This window comes from Sorex araneus, chromosome 7, assembly GCF_027595985.1.
Source record: "Sorex araneus isolate mSorAra2 chromosome 7, mSorAra2.pri, whole genome shotgun sequence".
In the NCBI taxonomy this organism is placed as follows: Eukaryota; Metazoa; Chordata; class Mammalia; order Eulipotyphla; family Soricidae; genus Sorex; species Sorex araneus.
In genome coordinates this window covers 37,600,658-37,622,983 of record NC_073308.1, presented here as the reverse complement: position 1 = coordinate 37,622,983, position 22,326 = coordinate 37,600,658, and the positions used below count along the sequence as shown (strand labels likewise).

General features: G+C 51.2%; 3 protein-coding genes and 2 non-coding genes across 7 annotated transcripts in view; 2 read left to right on the top strand and 3 right to left on the bottom strand.

Moving 5' to 3' along the window:
- MDM4 (MDM4 regulator of p53) overlaps positions 1–1,467 on the bottom strand; it is a 38,535-nt gene extending 37,068 nt beyond the window's left edge. For both annotated transcript variants that reach the window (XR_008631053.1, XM_055144504.1), the window contains exon 1: positions 1,342–1,467. The gene's annotated coding sequence lies outside the window, so the exon portion shown is untranslated. The remainder of the gene's footprint in view (positions 1–1,341) is intronic.
- A 2,773-nt stretch (positions 1,468–4,240) lies between these two features.
- On the top strand, positions 4,241–4,313 carry TRNAK-UUU (transfer RNA lysine (anticodon UUU)). The gene has a single exon. It is a non-coding gene; the product is annotated as a tRNA-Lys (tRNA).
- Positions 4,314–4,625: 312 nt separating this feature from the next.
- On the bottom strand, positions 4,626–4,698 carry TRNAK-UUU (transfer RNA lysine (anticodon UUU)). Its single transcript has one exon. It is a non-coding gene; the product is annotated as a tRNA-Lys (tRNA).
- Positions 4,699–5,799: 1,101 nt separating this feature from the next.
- Positions 5,800–10,778, bottom strand: LOC129406463 (uncharacterized). Of its 2 annotated transcripts, XR_008631007.1 has the most exons (3): positions 10,418–10,555; positions 9,087–9,164; positions 5,800–5,927 (listed from the first exon to the last, which is right to left on the bottom strand). XR_008631007.1 is itself a non-coding variant. In XM_055144289.1 (2 exons), exons 1-2 carry the CDS (start codon positions 10,776–10,778, stop codon positions 10,145–10,147), a joined length of 378 nt encoding a protein of 125 aa, XP_055000264.1. In that variant the 3' UTR covers positions 10,086–10,144. The 2 variants fall into 2 exon arrangements, 1 of the variants encoding a protein (XP_055000264.1); XM_055144289.1 differs by lacking the exons at positions 5,800–5,927; positions 9,087–9,164 and adding an exon at positions 10,086–10,161 and having other exon boundaries at positions 10,418–10,778.
- A 65-nt stretch (positions 10,779–10,843) lies between these two features.
- The window catches only part of PIK3C2B (phosphatidylinositol-4-phosphate 3-kinase catalytic subunit type 2 beta), a 75,586-nt gene continuing 64,103 nt past the window's right edge, over positions 10,844–22,326 (top strand). Inside the window, exon 1 of the mRNA XM_055144271.1 lies at positions 10,844–10,991. The gene's annotated coding sequence lies outside the window, so the exon portion shown is untranslated. The remainder of the gene's footprint in view (positions 10,992–22,326) is intronic.

Here is a 22,326-nt window from a genome sequence, read left to right as displayed (position 1 = left end):
ATACGAGGTATACACTGACATATGACTGTGCTATACTCTTAAATGCTTCAAGTGGCTGGAGAGAGCTTGGGGGCTGAATCCACGCATTCAAGAGGAACAAGTCTAACCCCCTGGCAACACAGGATTCCCCACCAATGGCCCGACGGGGCCCCAAAGCTCAAGTGAAGTATTTCTTAAAAAGGGGGGGGGGCGGGGCAGGGAGGGGGGTAATGGAAGGAGGGGAAGTGGGAGTTCCCCATATCTATTCTATGAATGCTACATACCTCATGACAAAGAAATATCTTGGGGGAGGTGGAGAAATGAGTACTCTTGGGAAAGAACCCAACTATTTTAAATGAATCAGTAGGCTGGAGAGCATGCCTCTTTGGCACATGCCCGCAAACCCCAAAGTGAGTATGACTAACAGAAAGGGGCTTTTCTTTCCAACCAATAAACCCCTGTGACAAATGGGGAGAGCTGAGACAGATGTGCCTGCCTTCCAATGAACGAGAGAAAAATAAAAAAAAAATTTTTTTGCCGTTTTTCCTACTTTCCAAAGGGCTCGGGGGATTCGTTTATTGAAAGGGCAGCCAAAGCCGCCACTCCGTTTCACAACAGAGCAGAAGAAAGGCTAATCCTGGGAAGGTCAAAATACGCCCCCCCCCCCCCGGGGAGTGGGGGGGCTTCCAGGCACCAGAAGAGCAAAGGGTTATTTGCTTCTTCACCACCAGATCTTCCCTGAGCGAACAGGTCCATCAGGTAGCCGCGCCCCCACCCCCACCGCCCCCCAAGCATCCCCATCAACCCCCCTCCGTCCGCATTTCCTAACTCGACCCGGGGGGGGGGGGGGGGGCCGGAACCAGAACTTGTCTTCGCAGGCTGGATCAACTAATAGTACACCCAGCCGGGCACTCGCCTCGCACGCGGCACTCCTCCCGGGGTTCGAACCCCCGCGCCCCGAGCCCCAAGTCTTGAGCACACAGTGTGTGCTTGGGCCTCCCCGCAAAGAGACCGGAACAAATTAAACAAACAAACAACTTTGGGGGAAATAAATAAATGAACCAACCATGCTGCGGATCTCGCCGTTCTCCACCCCTCCCCTGCCCCCCGAGTCGGCTGCACGGCCCGCGAGGGTGCAGCCCCCGCGCGCGTTACCCGCCGGCTGTTTGCCAAAGCAACGCTGGGACGGCGCCGTCGGCGCGCGGGGCCGGCGCTCCAGGGCTGCCCCGACGCCGAGCCCGGCCCGGCCCGGCCCGGCCGCGCGGGCCCCCGGCCTCCTCCCGCCCGGCCGCCCCGCGCGCCGCGCACGCCGCGTCCCGCAGAGCCTCCCCCCACCCCCCGCAGCACGCCCCGCCGCCGCACCTCACGGCCGCTCCATGGGTCGCTCTGCCCCGCCTGGCCCGCGCGGGGGGCGCTCGGGGCGTCACTCACAGGCCCCGAGGCCCCAGCGGCATTTTGAAACGGCGAGGAGTGAGGACGCCACTTCCGGCCCCCGCGCCCCAGCTCACGCCGGAACTTCCGGCCACGCTTCCGGACACCAGCGACGGGGCGACCGCAGAGCTAGAGAGGCCGAGATTCGCGTACCATAGAGTAGGGCCCGGCCTGGGGCGAGAGAGTCGGAGGACTTGGGGGGGGGGGAGAGAGAGAGAGAGAGAGAGAGAGAGAGACAGAGAGACAGAGGGAGAGAGAAAGAGAGAGAGAGAGAGAGAGAGAGAGGGTTTTGGGAGGGTCTTGTGGGGATCCCACGCCTTTGCTTAGAGATCAGAAGCAGTTATCGGGGGAACGCAAGAGCATGAATCAGAAACCTTCAGCAAAATGCTGTTCCCCTCGTTCCGCTGTATTACTGTATTAACTTACTCGACCTCCTGGCCTGACGGGTCAAGGGCATTTCTGGTGTCTCTCGCTGGGAGAAAAAAGACAAGTATTTATGTTCAATTAAAAAAAATTATGTATGAGTGGTATAGTCATGCATCCAAAACACCGATCCGACAAAATTGAAAACATGACACCTAAACTGCAACCACTGACACCTTGTAATGTGCCTGTCAAGCTGACAGGCGGGGGTGGAGTGGGGGTCGGGATGGGGAGGGAATCTGGGAACACTGGTGGAGGGAAGCTGACACTGGTGGAGGGATTGGTGTTGAGTTATTGTATGCCTAAAACTCAACCATCAGTGACTTTGTAAACCGTGGCTCTTTAATAAAAATTAAAAACAAACCAAAAAGAAGTGAGAAAGAAAATACAAGAATATACGCAATTACTGCAAGATGTATGGGGAAGGGAATGCTGAAGAGAGGTGCTAAAGAATAATGAGGTGGAGCTTAGTTTTAGATCACACAAGCAAGGCATCTGTTTAACTCTTGATATCCAAAGTGTCCACAGTCTCGAAGACAAGACGGGATCAGCCTCGGCAGGGCCGAATGGCCCAGTGTTCCCTTACTTCGGGATAAGTCTACACGTTGGGAGGATTTTCTGAACAGAGATGTGTTCGTTTGCAATTTATCTTGATTTAAGATCCGCGTGCATGTAGGCAAACAGAGGAAGGCTTCATTCTTTCAAAATAGAGTTATATTCCGCTGTCAGAAGGCGGCCCCCCATGTGCCATCCCTGAGTCTCTCCGTTATTCTGCAGGCAGAAGAATCTCCCTCCAGAACTTCCAGCTGTTTCTGTCATGACTTTAGTGCTCCTTGCTATCCTGGACACCATCTTCTGAAGAAGTACTGGTTTGTCCTGTTTAAATGTTTGCAAAATGCAGACTAGATAGTTTCTTGAGAACATAAGTCCATCAGCTTCTCAGGTTGCTAGGCCCTGAATAAACCTGTTTTTCCTGCAAAAATAAATGAAACATGAGATACCTGCGTGTGGATACAGACTGGTGCAACACAAGAAATACCTTGTTGGATGATCCTCCAGTTTCCGGCTCATCCTCCCTGAATTTGCATGTTTCACTTGCACTATTTCTAGCCTCACCTCCAGCCCAGCAGAAAAATTCAGAGTGTGAATGAGCTGAAGAATCTGTCCCTTTTTCACAGTTGCTCCCAGATCAAGTCAGCAAAAGGCCTTTCAGAAAAGAAAAAAAAAAAAAAGAGGGAGAGACTTTTCTGGGTGAATCACTGTCATCTGTTTCTCCTCTCTTCCTGTGCAATTGATTTTGATTTGTTTTTAAATTCCCAGACAGAAATTTATTTTATTTCATTTAAGAAAAATCTGGTTAGGGGCTGGGCATGTCGCTCAATGATGGAGCACTCTCCTTGCACCTGTCCAGCCCTGGGTTCAGTCCATGAGGTTGGATGGGGGTGGATAAATTTCATATTTTATTCCTTACCACTGTCTCTCAAAGTCTTGGAATAATGACTCTGGGAACCCCCTAGCATGCCAGAGTTTTTCTTAAAGCCACCACCTCTGTCTCTGTCTCTGTGTCTCTGTCTCTGTCTCTGTCTCTGTCTCTCTGTCTCTCTCTCTCTCTCTCTCTCTCTCTCTCTCTCTCTCTCTCTCTCTCTCTCTCTCCTTTTTAAATCCCTGGTTACTTTTTTAGGACAAATTCCTAAAAGTGGAATTGCTCGACCACCAGAGCATCCACTCCTAAAGCAGTTAAGAATAAAATTAAGAGAAAGAAATACCACTTAACAAAATTCTCAAGGTCAGCCCCTTAGCGGAGGGCAGTGCTCAGCTTACCCACCGCTCCGGAGGTCTGTGGAGTCCTCACAGACTTCCACGCCACCACCAATGAGATCTCTTTGGCAAATTCAGCTTTCCTGACCCCCTCATTTAGTTTCTGCCTCCAGGTATGCGTCATTTTTAATTTCTTGGACACCGTGAGGGGTCCTACAGGGTCATCTTACTAGCCTTGTGCAAAGCGCGTTCTCCCAGTGTAAAAACCGCACCAATAAAACCCAGTGGCTTCAGAATGACTATTTGTATTTGTATTTCCTGTTAGATTTTCCTCTGTAGCAACGATAAAATAAACACGCTGTCACTACAGCGCTTTGCAAGAATAGACTTTGCCGTCCTCCTAATTCTGCACCTATTGGAGCGGCTGCGGCTCGAAGAAACCTGCCTATGGGGGTCACCTGGGCACACGGGTATCTCGTAGTTCCGAATATTTGGGGCAATTTGCTTTTCTGAAGCGCAAGAACACCGCTTGTTCGAATTTAGAGCAACCGCACCAAGCAGCGGCACCAAATAAGGGCGGAAGGAAGCGTCGGCGCCGGGTTCCGCATTCTTATGTAAGACACGACCGCGCGCACGCTCTGCCGCGGGAGCCCGGATAGCTCAGTCGGTAGAGCATCAGACTTTTAATCTGAGGGTCCAGGGTTCAAGTCCCTGTTCGGGCGCTCTTCTTTAGCTCGTGGTGGGGGTGTGTTTTTTCTTCCTTCCTGACAATTGCAACCTGCTAAGCCCTCGCGTCGGGAAAGCACTCTGCGAAACACCCAGTGTAGGAACAAAATCCCGCCGTGTGCTGGCGAGGCAATCCTGCAACATGACAGTCGTTTCCCTCTCCCTGGGAGCGTTTTCAACCTAGTTTTGAAATCAATTTTAAATCAACTCCATTAAAAGGAAGGGGACTTCAACGTGGGGAGGATCTCGCCTATCTGGGAACCTCGGTAAACTAGAGGGAGGTGGGGGGGGAGGCGGCAAAAGCCAGACGCCCGAACAGGGACTTGAACCCTGGACCCTCAGATTAAAAGTCTGATGCTCTACCGACTGAGCTATCCGGGCGCTCTGCAGAGTGGGTTCATCTCTGGTTTACTTAATATAGTTCTAATGAATTGTTTCCTAGACATTAAATTTGGATTCTAGTTTAAATCAAACTAGCTGAGACCAATGTTTTGAGCTAAGTTACAAACTAACAAAACTTTGTTCGTTTAAATCAAAGTACTTATGGGTAGAATTACGTAAAATAAAGTCTTCATTTTTCTTATCCACTTACTTTAAGACGTGTCAAGTTTTAAAAATAGTTCATATTTAATTAGCTCCCAAATTTTATGACTAAATTAGGCAGTGATTTTTTTTTTTACAAAGAGAAACAAAAAAGAATACTTAAAATTCAGAGAATTTTATTAAAGAATTAACACCTTTAATACAATTCTTTTGTTTACATTTCACTGATAAAACTTCCTGATTTTTGCTATACTACTGAACCTGCACTGGGTAAGATTACAATATTCTTTTCCTTTAATGAAAAAAAAACTGAATTTTTGTTTGATAAGCATTCCTTGCCACAAGAGAAGGAAAGATATGTTTGATTCATGAATACAGGGGCTAATTAGGAAAATTAAAATTACTAAAGGTGGGTGGGTCAGAATTTACACTGTGGGCTTTTGGGTTTAGACCTTTAGATTTTGCTTGGATTTTTGCCTTATCCCCTTCTCAAGGGAATTTGTAGTTTTCAAGTGAGGCTCACTGGGAGAATCCTTCTAAAGTTAAATGAGTGAACACCAGTGGTTGAGATTTGGAGTATTAAGGATAAAAATTTCCAGATTAGCCACGTCTTTCCTAAAATCAATTTGATTAACTTTGATAAAGAAGGGTGCAGAACACAGGATTATGAAGTTTCAGCATCTGATAAGGAAATTTACTTTTGTTTCTGGGATCCTGAGGACCAGAACACAATGAACAACAAAATAGCTCAGCATTCGTTGGAGAAATTTCTTTCCTGCAATTGTCTGATTCTTTGAAAACAAAAACTAGCATATTGTGTGATCCTGAACAAATCTATGTTTCCATGTCTATAAATGAGGGAAACTGATGATACCTTCCAAAAGTCTTACCATTTTGGTTACTTATGCCACTGTAAGATGAGAAGAAACAGACTCCAAATTAGAAGGAATGATTTAATTGGTTCAATTTCTCCACTGGCTCTAGGGTTAAAAAAAAAAAAAATCCTGGGTTCAGTGGTGAAGGGAACAGGAAGCTGGTGAAGGGGTTGGTGTTCCAACACTGCACACCTGAAACCCAATCATGAATAATTTAGTAACACTGTAATTCACGGTGATTCAATACATTTTTCTAAGGGTCAAGAAGATATGTAAGGGAGGCTACTCGCTGTCTAGAAAAGAAAGCAGACATACACACGGATAATTTTATAATGTCCAGTAATAAATGCAGTAATTAAAGTTCTAAAACAAGTGGCAGGAGAGAGAAAGACCAAAAAAAGAAAGAAAAAAAAAGAAGACTACTGGACAGAAAGACGGGGTTATAAAAAAGAGGGTAGGGCCCTTGAGTTTTCCGAGAAAAAATAACACATAATCAGCATTGAGTTTAGTCACGCAAGAAACTGTAGTGAGCTGGACCGAAATGACAGTCGCTTATTGATTCCGACAGCTGGAACACCTGCCTTATTGGACAGGGGGGAAAACTGGCTGATGAATGAGTCGTGCAGAGTCGGCCCAGACCTCCTTAAAGGGACCCGAGCAGAGGCAGATCCACGGCTTTGTCTCGTCCTATTCGCTTTCCTTCGGGATGATAAACCAGCTGTTCAGTCGGTGGATGGACCAGTTAACCCATCAGGTTGCTAACTGAGTGCCAGCCGTTTCCACGACAGAGCGCGGTGGTACTAGTGGGTGGTGCTAGTGGGGGACCAGGGTGCGGGTGCCACGTGGGTTTCCTTCCGGCTGAGCAGAACAATTTTCTCCCAGCAAGGCAAAAGACTGGGACGTTGAATTGCTAATGTGACTCGTTAAACCTGCCAAGTCCTGTCTCGGGGGGGGGGGGGGGGGGGGGCCGGGGTCTGTGCGGCATTCCCCTCCGGCGCTCCCTGGCCTCGCTGCGTTTCCAGCTCACTCCGGACAGTGAAACCGAACCTTCCCCTAGAGGGCAGTCAAAGCCCACAAGTTCTCTACTGGGCGTGTTACCCGCCCCCTCCCCCCTCCCCTTCCTATGTCTTAAGCTTAAATTCCCTACTAATTTTTTCCACCAACAGCCTTGCCTTAAGTGGATGCACCTGCAGACAGTAAACGGCTTTGACCTGCACTTGGGGCCCCCCAGGGGAAGGCGAGGACTGGTCTTTTCATTGAGACTCCCCCAGTGTCCCTGTGGCTGGATAGTGTGACTTCAGCGTTGAATGTGATTAAATCCAAGGTCCAGAATGTACATCTCCTTGGAATTTGGGGGGCAGCAGAGGGGAAGGTTGAATTCTGGTTCTTTTCCAGGAATCCCAAACCAATGCCAGATGTTGCTGTCTGCTCAGAGATCTGTGACATCTCTGTCTGGCCTCGTAAGGGCCTGCTACCTACCTTCCGAGTCCTCTTTCATTACCTTCCTCTCTGAGAATCCAGGTAGGCTAATGGCCCGAGAATTGTGCTCAGCATCGAGAGCTCAGAAACTGGGATAAATGTGAGAGAACCATGTAACCTCAAGTGTCTTAGGCCATTGAAAGGCTTCAGGGGACACAAGAGAGCCTGGGAAGAATCGACAGATGCTCAAAACAACTGAAGTGAGAGCCCAGAACCATAGTGCAGCAGGTAAGGTACTTACCTTGCAAGTGGCCGACCTGGGTTTGATCCCGGCATCCCATATGGTCCCCTGAACACAGAGCATCCCATCCCAGCTAAAATATTCATTCATCTTTCAAAGATATCTGGAACTTTTTCAAACAAATTTTGTTTCAATTTTTAAAACTTTTCAAAAAAATAAAATTGTGAAGAATTTTATTTCTTGTTTTGGGGTCACGCCTGGTGATGTTCAGGGGTTACTCTACTCCTGGCTCTGCACTCGGGAATCATTCCTGGCAGAGCTCAGAGGAATGCCAAGGACAGAACCCAGGTTGGCTGTGTTCAAGGCAAGCTAGGCCCCCTAATGAATTTTAAGAGTGCGCTTTTCAATTTTATCTCAAATTTTACAGATTAGTCCTAGCCATGAATCAATTTATCACAGGTAGTCATCTCCATCCTTTTGTTTTAACACTTGCTCCTTTTTTTGGTGGGGGGGACACACCTGGCAATGCTCAGGGTACTCAGGATTCACTCCTGGTGGTGCTATGGTATGTCGGGGATCAAACTCAGGGTGGCTGTTTGCCAGGGATGAAACTCAGGTCAATCACATGCACCTACTTGTTGTACTGTATCTCTGACACCAGCCCTATATATGTGGTTCCTGGCATCCCATATGGTTCTCCCAGCACCTCCAGGAGTAATTTCTGAGCACCAAGCCAGGAGTAACTCCTGAGCATTGTTGGGTGTGACCCAAAACCAAACAAAGCAAGACTTTCCTGCTCCCATGGAACTTCCATACTGATTTTCAGCCAGGAAAAGAGATGTTTGCTTTGGAAAGATCACTCTGGCTGGGGTCCTGGAAGAAACAGGTCTGGAGGGAGCCCTGAGCCCCCATTTATTCAGGATCCCCACCTTTGCTCAGCTTCATGCTGCTGCCAGAAGCCCTCCTACTCCTTTATCAGTATGTGCATAGTCCTGACCCTGAGTGGCCGTTCTCTCCCTGGAGAGAATGACAGCAGGAAATATGGGGCTCTGCACTGGAACTTGTGAGGCAGGGCTGACTCGGCTGGCAAGTCCAGTTTCTTGCTCTAAGGCGGCGGGAATCTCATTCCTGTCAGCAGCTATTTTAACCACAGCCACTCACGTCCTCAACCCCATCTTTATCCTCTTCTCTTTCTGCAGGTTCTTCACCAGTGCTCTCAACTTCCAACCCTGTCCTGACCCTTCCATTCAAAGATACCCCAGTATTACCTCCCATCTCCCCCGGGGCTATGTCCTTGATCACTCCCCCGTTTCCTCAAGTATGAGCATTTAAACCCTGATATGCTCATTCAGTCTTGACTTAAACACGAGCTCAAATATTTCCCATTGAAAAAAAGAAAAAATAATAATTGTCCCGTTGATCTTGTACACTCCTTCTCCACTACCTTATGGCTTATAGCTCTCCTCATGATTTGCTAAGTTTCCAGAAAGAGTGGTCTATGTTCAGGGGTTTCTATTACTCCTTAACCTGCTGGATCTTGGCTTAACTATGTTTTTCATCACAGATTCTAGTCCTTGTCAGTCTCTACTGGCAATGGGACTGTGGTGCCAGCAGAAGGTCTGCTGAGAGTCTCTCAGGTCTTTCTGTCTAACTGTCAGAGATTTTGACCACATCCCTCTAACTCCACTTACCTGCATCCCAAGTGTTCTGTTACCTATAGACAAAATCTGCACTTTTTGATATGTCTTCTTTCCTTTTCCACAAATATTCTTCAAAAAATACAGTAAAGGGGGGGGAGAGAGAGAGAGAGAGAGAGAGAGAGAGAGAGAGAGAGAGAGAGAGAGAGAGAGCGCAGGGAGTAAAACACTTGCTTTGCATGTAGCAGAACCCAGTTCAATTCTTGGCATCTCATGTGGTCCCCTGAGGGTCCCTGGCATTGCCAAGATTTATTTTCTGGAATAAAATAGCACCCACCCCTTAATCCATCTGAATTGTGCATACACTTGCTAATAGTGTTTTCTCCCCTGTCTAGAACTTCTCTCTCTGGTTCTTCAAATTCCCTTCTCAGCCAATAACTGTCCTAATTAGCCTCTGAAGTTACTGCCAATTCAATCATTCTATGAACCTACAACTTCCGTTTGTTGTAGTTTGAGATCCCTGAAGAAACTAACAGCTTCTATATATTTTGAAAAGACCTGACTCTTTTTTTTTTTTTCTTTCTTGTTAACCCCAAATAGGCTGGAGCAGTAGCAGCTTTAGCAACGATTTCTTGGAGACCTGGCAAGGAGATACGGCCAGATGTTTCCATGGAAACCCTGGCCGGAGTCTGGAGATCCGGATACCTACAGAGCACGAGGCTGAGAAGTGGGCAGGTGCGGCGGCTGGCTACCGGCCAGCAGAAAGGAAGGTGAAAGGTACTGGGGAGAAGGAACTTTGAGCTGAGAAATACTGTTAGGCAAACTAAATGCAAGTGAGGTTCCGGCTGTGTGTGTGTGTGTGTGTGTGTGTGTGTGTGTGTGTGTGTGTGTGTGTTGTTTTTCCTTTTTGAGGGGTTGGGCCTATAGGAGAATTCTCCCACCGCCCAAAGGTACGTGGCGTCTACATCTTAGACTGAATACTCTGTAGGGCAAAGGGTTTCTTATCAGAAATGAGGGGGTGGGGGATGGAAGAGCGCACCTTATCAGAATGGGGGGGGGGGCGGGCTGGTCTCCTTTCCTAGGTGGTTGATTGCTCACTGCTATTTGGGGGCTCAGTTCGGACGACCCACTTGAGCAAATGGAAAAACGAAGGAGGCTCAATAGGCAACGCTGCGAGCAGCCGCCCCCACCCCCGACCCCCAAGCACCCCCGGAGCGCCCTCGGGGTAGCATCCCTGTCCAAAGGAACGAGTGTCCAAAGGACTAGGAGTCCCCGCAGACCCCCCCTCTGCCCCCCAGCGGACCTCAAATCTCTCTCCCAGCCGCGGGGATGACCTGTCTCCCCCCGGGCACGGAGGGACAGAGGCGACCGGCTGCAGCACGCACCTCGGCGGAGTGGGAAGCGGCAATCTCGGCGCCGGGGCTCCCGAGGCGCGAGTCCCCGCCAGCGCGCCGGGAGGGGCGCGCAGAGGCGGGCGGCCGGGGCGAGGTGGAGGGCGCCGCTCTCGGGGTGCAGGCGCGCCCCGCCCTCGCGTCGGGCCGCCCGGGCGCTGCGGCGGAGTCCCGGCGGGGCTGGCCGCGCCCGGTGGCCGTGCAGTGCGCCGGGTCTCCGGGAGATGGCTGCGCCCCTCTCGCCCGCCGCTATTGTCTCACCCGGGGTGGCCTGACTGCGGGGCTCGCGCACGCTCTCGGCCCGGAGCACGCCCCCCCCCTCCCCACCTCCGCGCCACCGCCCCCAGCTGGCCATCACCCCCGAGCCCCCCACCCCCACCCCACCCCCCGGGACCCCAGGGCCGGCGCTGGCCGCGTGGAGCCCACACAGGGCAGCGGCCCGGGAGCAGGCGGTGCGCGGCCGGCCGAGCCGCGCGGGGCCCGATCGCGGGCGCTGCGGCGCTGAGCCGCCCACGTCACCGAGCCCACGGGCCGTCGGGGCCGGCCCGAGAGTCCGCCGCGAGCACAGGTAGGACGCGGGACGCAGATCGCGGGTGCGCGGGGGGCAGCCGGGGTCAGGGGGCGCCCCTCCACCCCGGCGACGGTCGCGGCGCAACAATGGACCGAGCCCCGGGGGCCCCCCGGGCCGCGCGGCGGACGCGGCCGGAGCCCGGGCTCGGGAGCGCAGCGCCCAGCAGGTTGCCGACCCCCACCGCAGTTTCGGGGCGGCTCGGGCTCCCCACCACCACCACCACCACCACCACCACCACCACCCGTTCCCTCTGCCTCGCTCGCTGAACGCACTTCCTGGCTCCCCCGCGGCTCGGGCGATCCGAACCAGCCCAAGGGGGTGCGGGTTGATTTGCTTAAGATGAGAAATAAAACAAAACGTGCCCCTGGCGTGGGGGTGGCGCTTTCGCCCGCGGCGGGTGGGAAGCCGGCGTCCGCCGGCCTGGGGGACAGGGACCCCTTGGAGCGGGGACGGGCTGCCCCGGTGTCAGGACGCGGCTGCAGCCGGTGCTCGCTGGCCGCTCCTTGTCTCTCCTTTCCCCAGGACCAGAGCCGGGTTTGATGCCGGGGAGCTATGGCAGCAGCAGGCAGCCCAAGGGACGCTGCCAGCTGGGCTGGGGTGGGGAGCGCAGGGCTGGGCAGGCTCCAGGATTGTGGAAGACGTTACCAAATGGATGAGGTTACTGCACACACCCTAGTAGGCTGAGGGGGTGCGTGTATGTGCATGCGTGTGTGTGTGTGTGTGTGCGTGTGTGTGTGCATGTGAGTGTGTGCGCGGGCGCGCGTGCGTGTGCGCACAACCTGCCATTGCTCTCCCTGCTTCGGGCCAATTCTGTCTCCTTGCGTCTTCATCCACAGCGAGAGTCCTGGTGTTTCCTCTCGCAACCCCACTTCCACCAGCCACGCTGGCCTGGACTCTATTGTCTGCAGCTGCCCAGGCTCTTTTTTTTTTTTTCTTTTTGCTTCACTCCTTGGGGAATTTGATATCCCAGGCTGACTGTCCCAGCATGGCACCAGATTCCTTAGTACACAGCTACCCTGCTTCCCCGAAGAAGCAGGCCAACACCGCCCCGGCTCTCTCTCCCAACTACCTGAGTCTCTGGGATGTGTCCAAGCAGATGTAAGCAATTTGCCCTGAATTCCAACCCTGTTTTGGTTTCTGAATGAAAACTTACTCTTTGCACTTGGCCCTGGAAAGATCTGGAAGTGACACGGTTGGGGGTGTGGGAAGAGGGGGAGGCAAACCTGATCTCCAAGTACTCCTCTCTCTGTCCAGCTCCCAGAGCAGAGAGGATTTGGACCGACAGCTCCTCCAGGCCTGGCAGTCTGGCAAGGGGCTGTGTCCATGGGAAAATGAAGGAGCCGCGGGCTGGAGCAATAGCACAGCGGGTAGGACGTTTGCCTTACACGCGGCCGACCCGGGTTCGATTCCCAGCATCCTATATGGTCCCCTGAGCACCGCCGGGAGTAATTCCTGAGTGTAAAGCCAGAAGTAACCTCTGTGCATGGCCGGGTGTGACCCAAAAAGAAAAAAAAAAAAAAACGAAGGAGCCGAACATTTGCAGCCCTGCCTACCGCTGGGGGTGAGCGAGTGGATGGTGCCTTTGCCCGGGTCTCAGGCTCAGGCTGTGGCTGCTTCTCCTTTGGCCTGTCGGGGTGCTCACCATTTGATTTTCGTGGCTCTGGGCACGCTGTTGAATGTGCACTCGTGTGTTTCTGAATCCCATCTTGCCCAGAAGCCTTCTCCATTTTGCTTCTCCCCGGAAGCCTGGGATTGAGGGAGGATGAGGGGATGCAGGGGTAAGGAAGCTCCACCTATCTGGGACCTCATGCTTTCCCCTGGCATTCCTTTGGGATTGCAATGCCACTGGTCTTTGCCATGACCTACCATCACTTTAGCAGATTCCCCACATCCTGGTGGCCCTCCGGCCTCTTTTTCGGTGGTTTCCTTACTCCTCCTAGGCCTGATACTTTGTAGGTGTCCCCTGTGTAAGGCCCTTCAGGCTCGACAGCGCTGCAAATGGAATGATGTGGGGTGGGATCCCTGTTCTCTTTGGAGTCCTGTGACTGGCCTCGCACTGTGCCTTCAGTGTTCCTCGTGCTCCTAGATGGGGAATGTGTCCGGTACTTCAGGGGAGTAGAGAGGAGGGTGGGTGGGCTGGGCTCTGTGTCATGGGGCCTGGCTTTGAGTGCTGGCGTCACTGACTTCCTAGATCTGTGAGAATAGACATCTGGGTAGTCGGTCTAAGGTTTAATTTGCATGTCTGTAAAATGGGGAGGAAAGAGCATTGGCTCCTAGCATTGTTTTTTATTTCTTTTGTGTCTGTGTTGAGGCCACCATGGGTGGTGCTGGGGGCGGAGGTGTGGTGTGCGTTGCTGGGATCAAACCCAGGGTCTTTCCCAGCTTGAACTCATTCTCTAACCCCTTTGAAAGATAAAATTAATAATATTGCTTGCCACAAAGTAAAATCACGTATGTGAGAGGGAAAAGGAGTGATTTGATACTACAAAAGTAACTTCTATCTCTTCTTTCTCCTCCTCCTCCTCCTCCTCCTCCTCCTCCTTCTCCCTCCTCCTCCTTCTCCCTCCTCCTCCTCCTCTTCCTCCTCCTCCTGCCATACCTGGCAGTGTTCAGGGGCTACTCCTGGCTCTCTGCTCACTCCTGGTGGTATAGGGATTAGGGGTGCAATAGGTGGTGCTGGGGATCGAACCAGAGTCAGCTGCATGCAAAGACAAACCCTGTGCTATTCCTCTGATCCCTAAGTGTTTCTCTTTAAATAGAGTTGGCGTGATGGCACCTGGAAGGGAAGACAGTGCTTAATATTTGTCGGGGCTTGGGGAAGGATATATGCCAGTGCTCCCAAATGTATCTGGCCTACCACCCCCTTCTCAGAACAAAAAGATATGCCCTTTGGATAGCGAACTCCTTTAAGCAAAGTGCAGACAGTTGCCTGCCCAGGTGCTACCCTCTGTTGTTCCAGAACCTCCCTAGGGAGCATTGAAATTTACCCCCAAAGGCTGGTCAATAAACAAGGTAGAGCTCGTGCTCATGAGTGCCAGCCTGGTAGTCATTGAGAAGGACAGATTTGGAGTCAGCAATCTCACTGCAGGTCCTCTGCTCTAAGCTTGATGCCACTAACAGGCAGTTGTGGTCTTTGGGGAGAACACAGAGGTTGTGGAGCCGCAGTATGCCTGGACTAGCCTGTTTGGTGCTGTCACCAGCCAGGGCATGCCTGAGATAAAAAGCTTCTCAAGGACGGGGACCCAGGAAGGAGGTCAATTTTCTTCCCAGTTCTACTCCACCCTAGAACCTTCAATCCCTGTGGTTTGGGGTCAAGGGGTAAATGTTTAGATTCCTTATGCTTCTGCTTTGCCATCCTTTCTCTATTTTCTAATTCATATCTCAACTTCCCATGTAAGAAGACTTAAAATATATATATACATATCATGTGATTTTACCACCGCTGGGCAGCTCTAGCAAGAGGGTTGGGACTTGAGCAGCCCAGGATAACTGAAGCAAAGCTCTTGTTTGGAATTTCCGTTCTGCTTCGTGTCTGCTTCATAAAACCGAAGTCTGCTTCAATGCGTGGCTCATGAGTGCCTAATACATTACAACTGGCATTCATTTCCTTGGAGAAGAAGTGACTCCAAAGGTCACACGATTAGCAGTGCTGGAACTTTCCACTCGCCTCACAGATCAGTGTGACCAGTGAAAGAACCTATCCTTTGAGAATTATCTGTTCACCCTATCAGCGGCTCCTTTGTTGGGGAATTCCTTCACTCACCCCAAATCTCCACCCTCTGATCAAAGAAGTTGTAGACCCAAAAGACACTGTGCAGAGGTCTCCAAGGTGTAGAGAAGGAAGAGACGACTCCCTGTAGTCTTTTTTTTGGGGGGGGGTCACACCCAGTGATGATCAGGGGTCACTCCTGGCTCTGCACTCAGGAATTACTCCTGGCGGTGCTCGGGGGACCATATGGGATGCTGGGAATCGAACCTGGGTTGGCTGCGTGCAAGGCAAATGCCCTCCCCGCTGTGCTATTGCTCCAGCCCTGACTCCCTGTAGTCTTGAAGCAGAAGACAGAACTGATGGCCCAAAGGGTCTTTAGCAATTCATCCCTTTCTCTTCCTCTCAATTTCCTGCAGCAAATTTTACATGGCAGCAGCCCTGTAGAATATCAAAGAGAGGGCAAAGATGGGAGCCGGAGAGGTAGTGCAGCGGGTAAGATGCTGGCCCTGCACAGGGCCGACCTGGGTTTGTTCTCCTTGAGCTGAGAGCCAGGAGAAAGCCTCGAGCACCACCGGTGTGGTCCTCAAACCAAACAGATAAATAAAAGAGAAGCCAAAGATCATTTTTGCCTTTTAGGACACTCTTATCCTGCCACCTTGGCTTTATAGCTCCGGCCCCTTCTCAGCAATCTTGTTCAACTCCCTCCTTTTTTAACTGCTTTTTGTTGTTGTTGTTATGGTGCTATTTGGGGGGGAGGGGACAGGAGGGTGGTACACCAGCATCAGCTGCATGTAAGGCAAGTGTCTTAACCTCTGTACTCTCTCTCCAGTCCACATCTCCCTTCTTCCTGGACTGCCCTCTCTCAAACCAAGCCTCATTCTAGACACTCTAGGGATTTCTCGTCTTCAAGATTCTTTTAACTATGCCTTATGCATCCATCTAAATCTGTCTCTGTTGGCTCTGTGCTAGAGGTTAGATCCAGCTTCGTCCCTCACACACATGGGGGAGTACAGCGGGCATCTCTGCTGTCCCACACGCCCTGGCTAAGCCATACCTATTCAGAGAGCCTGTATGCAGCCAATTCTGGCCAAGTCTTTTACTCTGTCTGTGTCTGGTTGGTTTCCTTGGCCACCAACCAGAAGGCATAAGGGTGGGAGAGGATAGCTGGGGAGATTCTGATTTGAGGAACCACGGTAGTTTGACTTGCCAGGTAGAAGAAACAAGAGCTCTTCCTGCCTAGGCCCTCAGATGACCTTCAAAATTGTATGGCCTTTCGATGATTACGACATCTCTTGGGAACCCCACTTTTCTGAATGCAAAGTGTCTGTCCTATTCTTGACCGACTGTGCTGTTTGTCTTCCAGGGCAAAGGAAGTGAAACTGAGCTGAGGTATCCTGTACTTTTATATCTGAGCAAGGAGGGAGAGGTTGTTTGCTCATTGAGTTTTATGGGAACCTGGAAGGAAGGCCATGCGTGGTGTTTTCCCAAAGAATGTTATGGCCAGGGATAGCAGATTTTCACTGGAATTCAAGAAGGCAGATTTAACTGAAAGCAAAAAGAGAGACAGTTTTTTGACAAGAGACTTTAGGGGAGAGAGAGTAATTTTAAAGGCTTGGCCAGTTGTCTGAAGTGCTATTTGAATTATCCCCCTGTAGATGTTCCCGAGAAGAATGCAAAATGGAGCCACTTGATCAAAAGTTCCAGTATTCACCAAAGCAGGAGCACACTATGGAGGAAAGTGGCCAGCTTGGCATGTCTGTCCACCCAGAGCATTTCAAACATCATCCGTTGATTTACTTATTTACTTATGGTGCTGAGATTAAAACCAGGGCTTGGCCAATTCAAGGCATATATGCTCTACCACTGAGCTATATCACCAAACGTTAGCATTTTATTTTATTTTTTGATTTAGAGGTCATACCAAGTGATGCTCAGGGCTACTCCCAGCTCTGTGCTCAGAGGTTGCTCCTGACAGTGCTCAGGGAACCATTTGGAATCAGGGATTGAACCCAGGCCTTCTGCACGCAAAGCCTACCTGCCAGACCATTGATCTCAAACATTATTTTCAGTGTTCACCTCACTACCCATCTTTGGAGGAAATGGTTGGTGAAGGGGTTATCTTTTCTCCTCACAAATGGGAGAGCTGAGGTTTAGATTAGGGTTAGATAGAAACTGAGATGAGAGCTGATAGAAGGAGAGGGACAGACAAAGACTGATGTCTCTTATATGTGGGATACAAAGAAGCATAGTAGGTGAATAACAAAATGCCAAAAGCAACAGAATCTAAGAACTAGTCAACAGAACTGAGCTTAGTATGGCAATGAAGATGGGGGGGAGGGTTGTGGCATCTTTGGGTGGGGTGGTTTTTGTGGATCATTGAGGTGACCATCATCTTCTGTAAGAGTTTGGGGTATCCTAAGGTCATTCCCACTGATGTTTGACCCATTGCTAGTGGGACCCAGCAATGCTGGAACCACTAGGACCCCATTCAGGGAACCGTGGAGTGCCGGGGATGGGAGCTGCTGGTCCCTTATGCAAAGCATGTGCTCCAGTTCCTGGAACCATCTCCCCGCCTCCCATGCTAATGATGTGTTGTGAGGTTGCAGCGATTCAGCCACATCCTCCTTCTCGAAGGTTCTTCTTCTAGTGCCCTTGCTGTTTGGCGATCTCCACTGGAGTTTAAGCCCCTCAAAGTCTTTCTGGAGGGCTTCTTCCAAATTCCTGTTAATTTTGATGTTTGGAATTCTTCCCCTGGGTGACAAATATTCTTTGTATATGTGAGGTTGGGTAGGGAGGCAGGAACTTGCCAAGAAGTGCCCAGGGGACCACAACCAGTGAATCATGCTGGTGCCAAATGGGCCAGAATCTGGGGCCTAAGTTTGTGGTGCTATTCAGGCCCTGTGGTGCCAGGGACCATCAATATTATCCTAGTGGTGGTTGGGACTGCATCAGGCGATGCTTGGGATAACTTGGTGCCCAAGATTGAGCTGAGGTGGGACCCATGCCTTGAGTGCACCTTAACCACTGTGCTGTATTACAAATACTCTCTGTTCTGGGAAGTGTGGGTGTGGAACCATACCCAGCAGTGCTCAGGAATTACTCCTGGTTCTCAGCCCAAAGTTCACTCCTGCGAGTGTTCAGGAAACCATCCACACTACCAGGAATGGAACTGGAATTTGGCTCCATGCAAGGCAAGTGTCTTAACCCCTGTACTCTATCTTGGCCCCATGTACAAGTATTTTTAGTGGTATCTAGAATGGGGCATCCTTTCCAGGGGGTTCCAATTTACTTTGCTCAGATCCATCAGAGGAGCCTCTATGGCAGCTAAAGGCTAACAAAACACATATCTCAGAAAATAAGCCTTTATAGGTTGCCGTGGCTCCTGGGTCCACGGGCTGCAGGATGTCTGGAGGTGGCCGGCTTGGAAGCAACCTTCCTTTCCTTTCCTTTCCTTCTCATTCAGGGCACTTGGGGCATCAGGTGCTTGGTCAAAGAGCAGAAATGTCTCGAAAGGGGGCTGGAGAGATAGCACAGCGGGTAGGGCGTTTGCCTTGCATGCGGACGACCCGGGTTCAAATCCCAGCATCCCATATGGTCTCCTGAGCACGGCCAGGGGTAATTCCTGAGTGCAGAGCCAGGAGTAACCCCTGTGCATCGCCAGGTGTGACCCAAAAAGAAAAAAACAAAAAAAAAGAAATGTCTCGAAAGAACTTTAAGCAGTGAATCTCGAAATAAAAATATTAAGAAGATATTTGGTATTTTAAAAAATCGTCAAAATCTTCAGCAGAGTTTCTGAAAAAATGTGGCCGGATTGGGGGAGCACGGGCTTTACATGAGGCTCCAGGTCCCATTCCTGGCACACCCTGGACACTGGGCTGTGCGATCCGTCCCCGAGCACATCATTACAATAACAAACTCAGTAAGCCGTGTTGTAAATAGAACTGCTGCCACGGGGACTTTGTTGCCATTTACGGGGCCCAGGCAGAGTGGCTGGGGCATCATTCTAAGGGCGCTAGCATTTCTGGAATGGAAATGAGCATTGGCTTCAACTTCAAGCCACCAGCTGCGTTTGCCCCTAACAATGCTCACCCTGTGCTTTGAAGCACTGAAGCTGGGCATTGTCTTCTCCTTTCTGGCTCGGCAAGCCCTAGAGGGCATCTTCTTCTTCAACCTGAGGCTGTTTCCTCCATTGGAAATCCGTGGCCGACTGTGGCCACACTTCCTTCGTCGGTCTCAGCTGGCCTGCAGAACTGGCTTCCCTTGCTGTTTTCCCCATGCGCTCTGCCCCTGGAGTTGGCATCTTTCCTTCAGGCCTAGCGAAGCAGCCTCTGCCGGCTTTACACACGTTCCTCTGCAGCTTGCTCGCCTCTCTCGGCTTTCCTAGGGCTGAGGAGAGAGTGTGTCCTCGGCCTGGATTAGATTCTGGCTTGGGGGCTGCTGTGACAGGTCTGACTTCTGTCTGCCCACTTCCACTTTTCTCACCATCCCTGTGTCCACGGGAGCATCTCAGTTTCCCTTTCAAGAACGTTTCCTGTGCTTTCACACTTGACCAGCTGCTGGGAGACGCCTCACTCTCTGTGTGTGGTCTCTCGGGCTTTGCTTCTTCCTCACTCGGCTTCATCCCTGCAGGCTTTTGCCTTAGAGGGAGCCTTGGGACTCTTCCTTTCCCTCGAACACTTCAGGAGCCAGTGTGGGGTAGGCTCTGTCTACTTCCAACGTCGCTGTGTCTCAGGGAGCGGGGAGGAATGGAGGGAAGGGCTGGGAAGCGGGAACAGTCAGTCATCAGAGCTGTTAGAACACAATCAGTGTCTACTGGTTAAGTTGGTTGCCTTCTTGTTTTGTCTGGGGGCCACACCCAGCAGTGCTCGGGGCTTACTCCTGGCTCCTGCACTCAGGAATCACTCCTGGCGGTGTTCAGGGGTCCATATGCAATGCCGGGAATCAAACCTGGGTCCGCTGTGTGTAAGGAAAATGCCCTACCCGCTGTACCACCGCTCCAGTCCCTCTGTGGTACTACCCCTCTCGAACTGCCGCGGTCTTTGGCAGCATTCATAGTAGTGTAGGAGCTGCGGCAAGAATAATTGAAAGGTCTTTAAATGCTGGTAATGTAAAACGCTAGAGGGCATCTACCTAGAAAAATCAATTTAATTTGTCTTTCGCACCCAGTGCCAGAATCTCTGATTCTTAAAAAAAAAAAAAAAAAGAGGTATTAACTCTGCTCTGTGTAGTCTGAACACCTAGAAAATATAGAATTTAACAACTCTTGTACCTGGTGGAGGTGAAATAGTGTGCTGAGCTGTGTAAAGAAGACAAAGATGAGATCAATTTTGGAAGATTTTGTTGATTCGGTTAATTTTTTGGCTGCCTAATACACATGAAGCCTGAGATCTACCATGGAGGTAATTTTTATTCCTTTCATTGTTTGGAGGGGTTCTCCCCAAGCAGTGCTCAGGGAGCCTCAAGACCACTGCCCGCGATCCTCAGCTGTCTTTACAGGTCAGGTGACTCCATGCTCAGGAACACTGCTGGGGGCCCGAGGGGGGCCATGGGGCCCACCCTGTGCTGTGGAGACTAAACCCAGGACCTCACATGTACAAGGCATGTGCTATACCCTGGCCCCACAATTTCTTTTTCTTTTTGTTTTTTGGACCACACCCAGCAGTGTTCAGGGCTGACTCCCGGCTCTGCACTCAGGAATCACTCCTGGCAGTGTTTGGGGGACCATATGGGGTGCCGGGGACTGAACCCAGGTTGGACACATTCGAGGCAAGCACCCTACCCACTGTACTATCTCTCCAGCCACCCTCCACAATTTGATTCTTTATTTCTTCCTTCCCTTCCCTGCGTTGCAACGGTGCTTGGGTGATACACAGCCACGTGGCCGTGGTTCCTCACCGTTCCCTTTGGCTATGGTGTGGCACTCATGTTCCCCAGGGTCCACGTCATTTAGCTGTGTGGCGGGTGCACATTCTGGCTATGTGCCTGCCAGAGGCCACTGTGGTGCTCACGTGAGACACATGAGTGCTTGAAAGGGGTTGTGCTCCAGACCCCAATGCTTGTACCTCTTTCGTGGCTGTGATCAATTACACCTGGCCACGCACGGGGAAGTGGTCCACGCCAGGGGTCAGATGCTCAGCCTGAGTTGTCTACTGGGCCCAACATTTTTATTCTTGGTTTGTTTGGGGGGGACACACCCGGAAGTACTCAGCTCTGCGCTCAGGACTCACTCCTGGCTGTGCTTGGGAGAACTTTTGTGATGCTGGAGACTGAGTCGTGGTCATCTGCGTGCAAGGCAAGTGACCTGCTCCCTCTCCCATCTCTCCATCGCCCTGCATAGTTTTTACTTTAAGGTTAATGAGCTGTAGGCATAGCTCGGTGGCTTTGGGCACTTGGTCTGTAAGTATAGACCAAAAATTCAACCTCCAGCATGGCCATGGCCACGTGGGACTCACATGATACTGCTGGTGCCTCTGCTGTCTGTGGTTCTCTGGTGCAAGCCACACTGCAGCCAGATGCGTGGAGGTCTGTGACTCCGGCAAGCACTGCAACAGTGACCAAGAAGTGAGAGCGCCAGAACCAGGAAGTACGGCCCTGACACACGTGGGGGAGGCCCCCAGTGCCCCCAGCGGACACCACGGCCAGGCCAGGAGGGAGCGCTGTAACCAACGAGTGAGAACCCCAGCATGCAAGCATGTGAGCAGCAAAACCAGGGAGCAGCTTGGCCAAGTAACAGAGCACTGCAAGCTGCCGTGCAGCCCCGCCTCCCACCCCCACCTCAGGAGCACCGCTGCCACGCGTGTCATCATAGGAACAGGGGAGGGAAGGGAAGGGAAGGGAAGGAAGGGAAGGGAAGGGAGAAGGGCTTTGTGACTCGGAAGCATCTGCATGGATAAAGCCATTAGTTTTGTTCGGTTTTGTTTGGGGGCCACGCTCAGTGGTGCTCAGGGCTTACTCCTGGTTCTAGACTCAGGGGTCACTCCTAGTGAGGTTTGGGGGAACCATATGGGCTGCCAGGGATAAAGCCCCGGTTGATTGTGTACAAGGCAAATGCCTTACCCACTGTACTATCTCTTTTGCCCCCAAAGTATTTATATTCTGACACTAATCAGCATAATACAAAGTTGAATATAAGTGCCTTGGGATGGATTAAGAGTTCTGGAGCTTTAGGGGCTGGAGTGATAGCACAGAGGGTAGGGCGTTTGCCTTGCACGCGGCCGACCCGGGTTCGATTCCCAGCATCCCATATGGTCCCCTGAGCACCGCCAGGGGTAATTCCTGAGTGCAGAGCCAAGAGTGACCCCTGTGCATCGCTGGGTGTGACCCAAAAAAAGCAAAAAAAAAAAAAAAGAGTTTTAGAGCTTTTCAGAAGAGCCAAGTTTGTCATGGAAAAAAAAGAGAAAGGCTACTGCAGCCGTGGGGAGGGCAGGGCAGGGGGGCAAGCCAGAGAATTTTCCAGAAAGTGCTAGCAATTGTGAAAGTTTGTAGGAAAACTCAGACCCCTGGGGAAGAGTAAATGACCTTCAGGGTTTGGATAACAGGCAGGGACTTGTACTGGGACCCAGTGCAGGAGTCTTAAGTCTGGTCCAGAAGGGGAGAGACAGAAACTTCTCCTTTAGGAGAAAG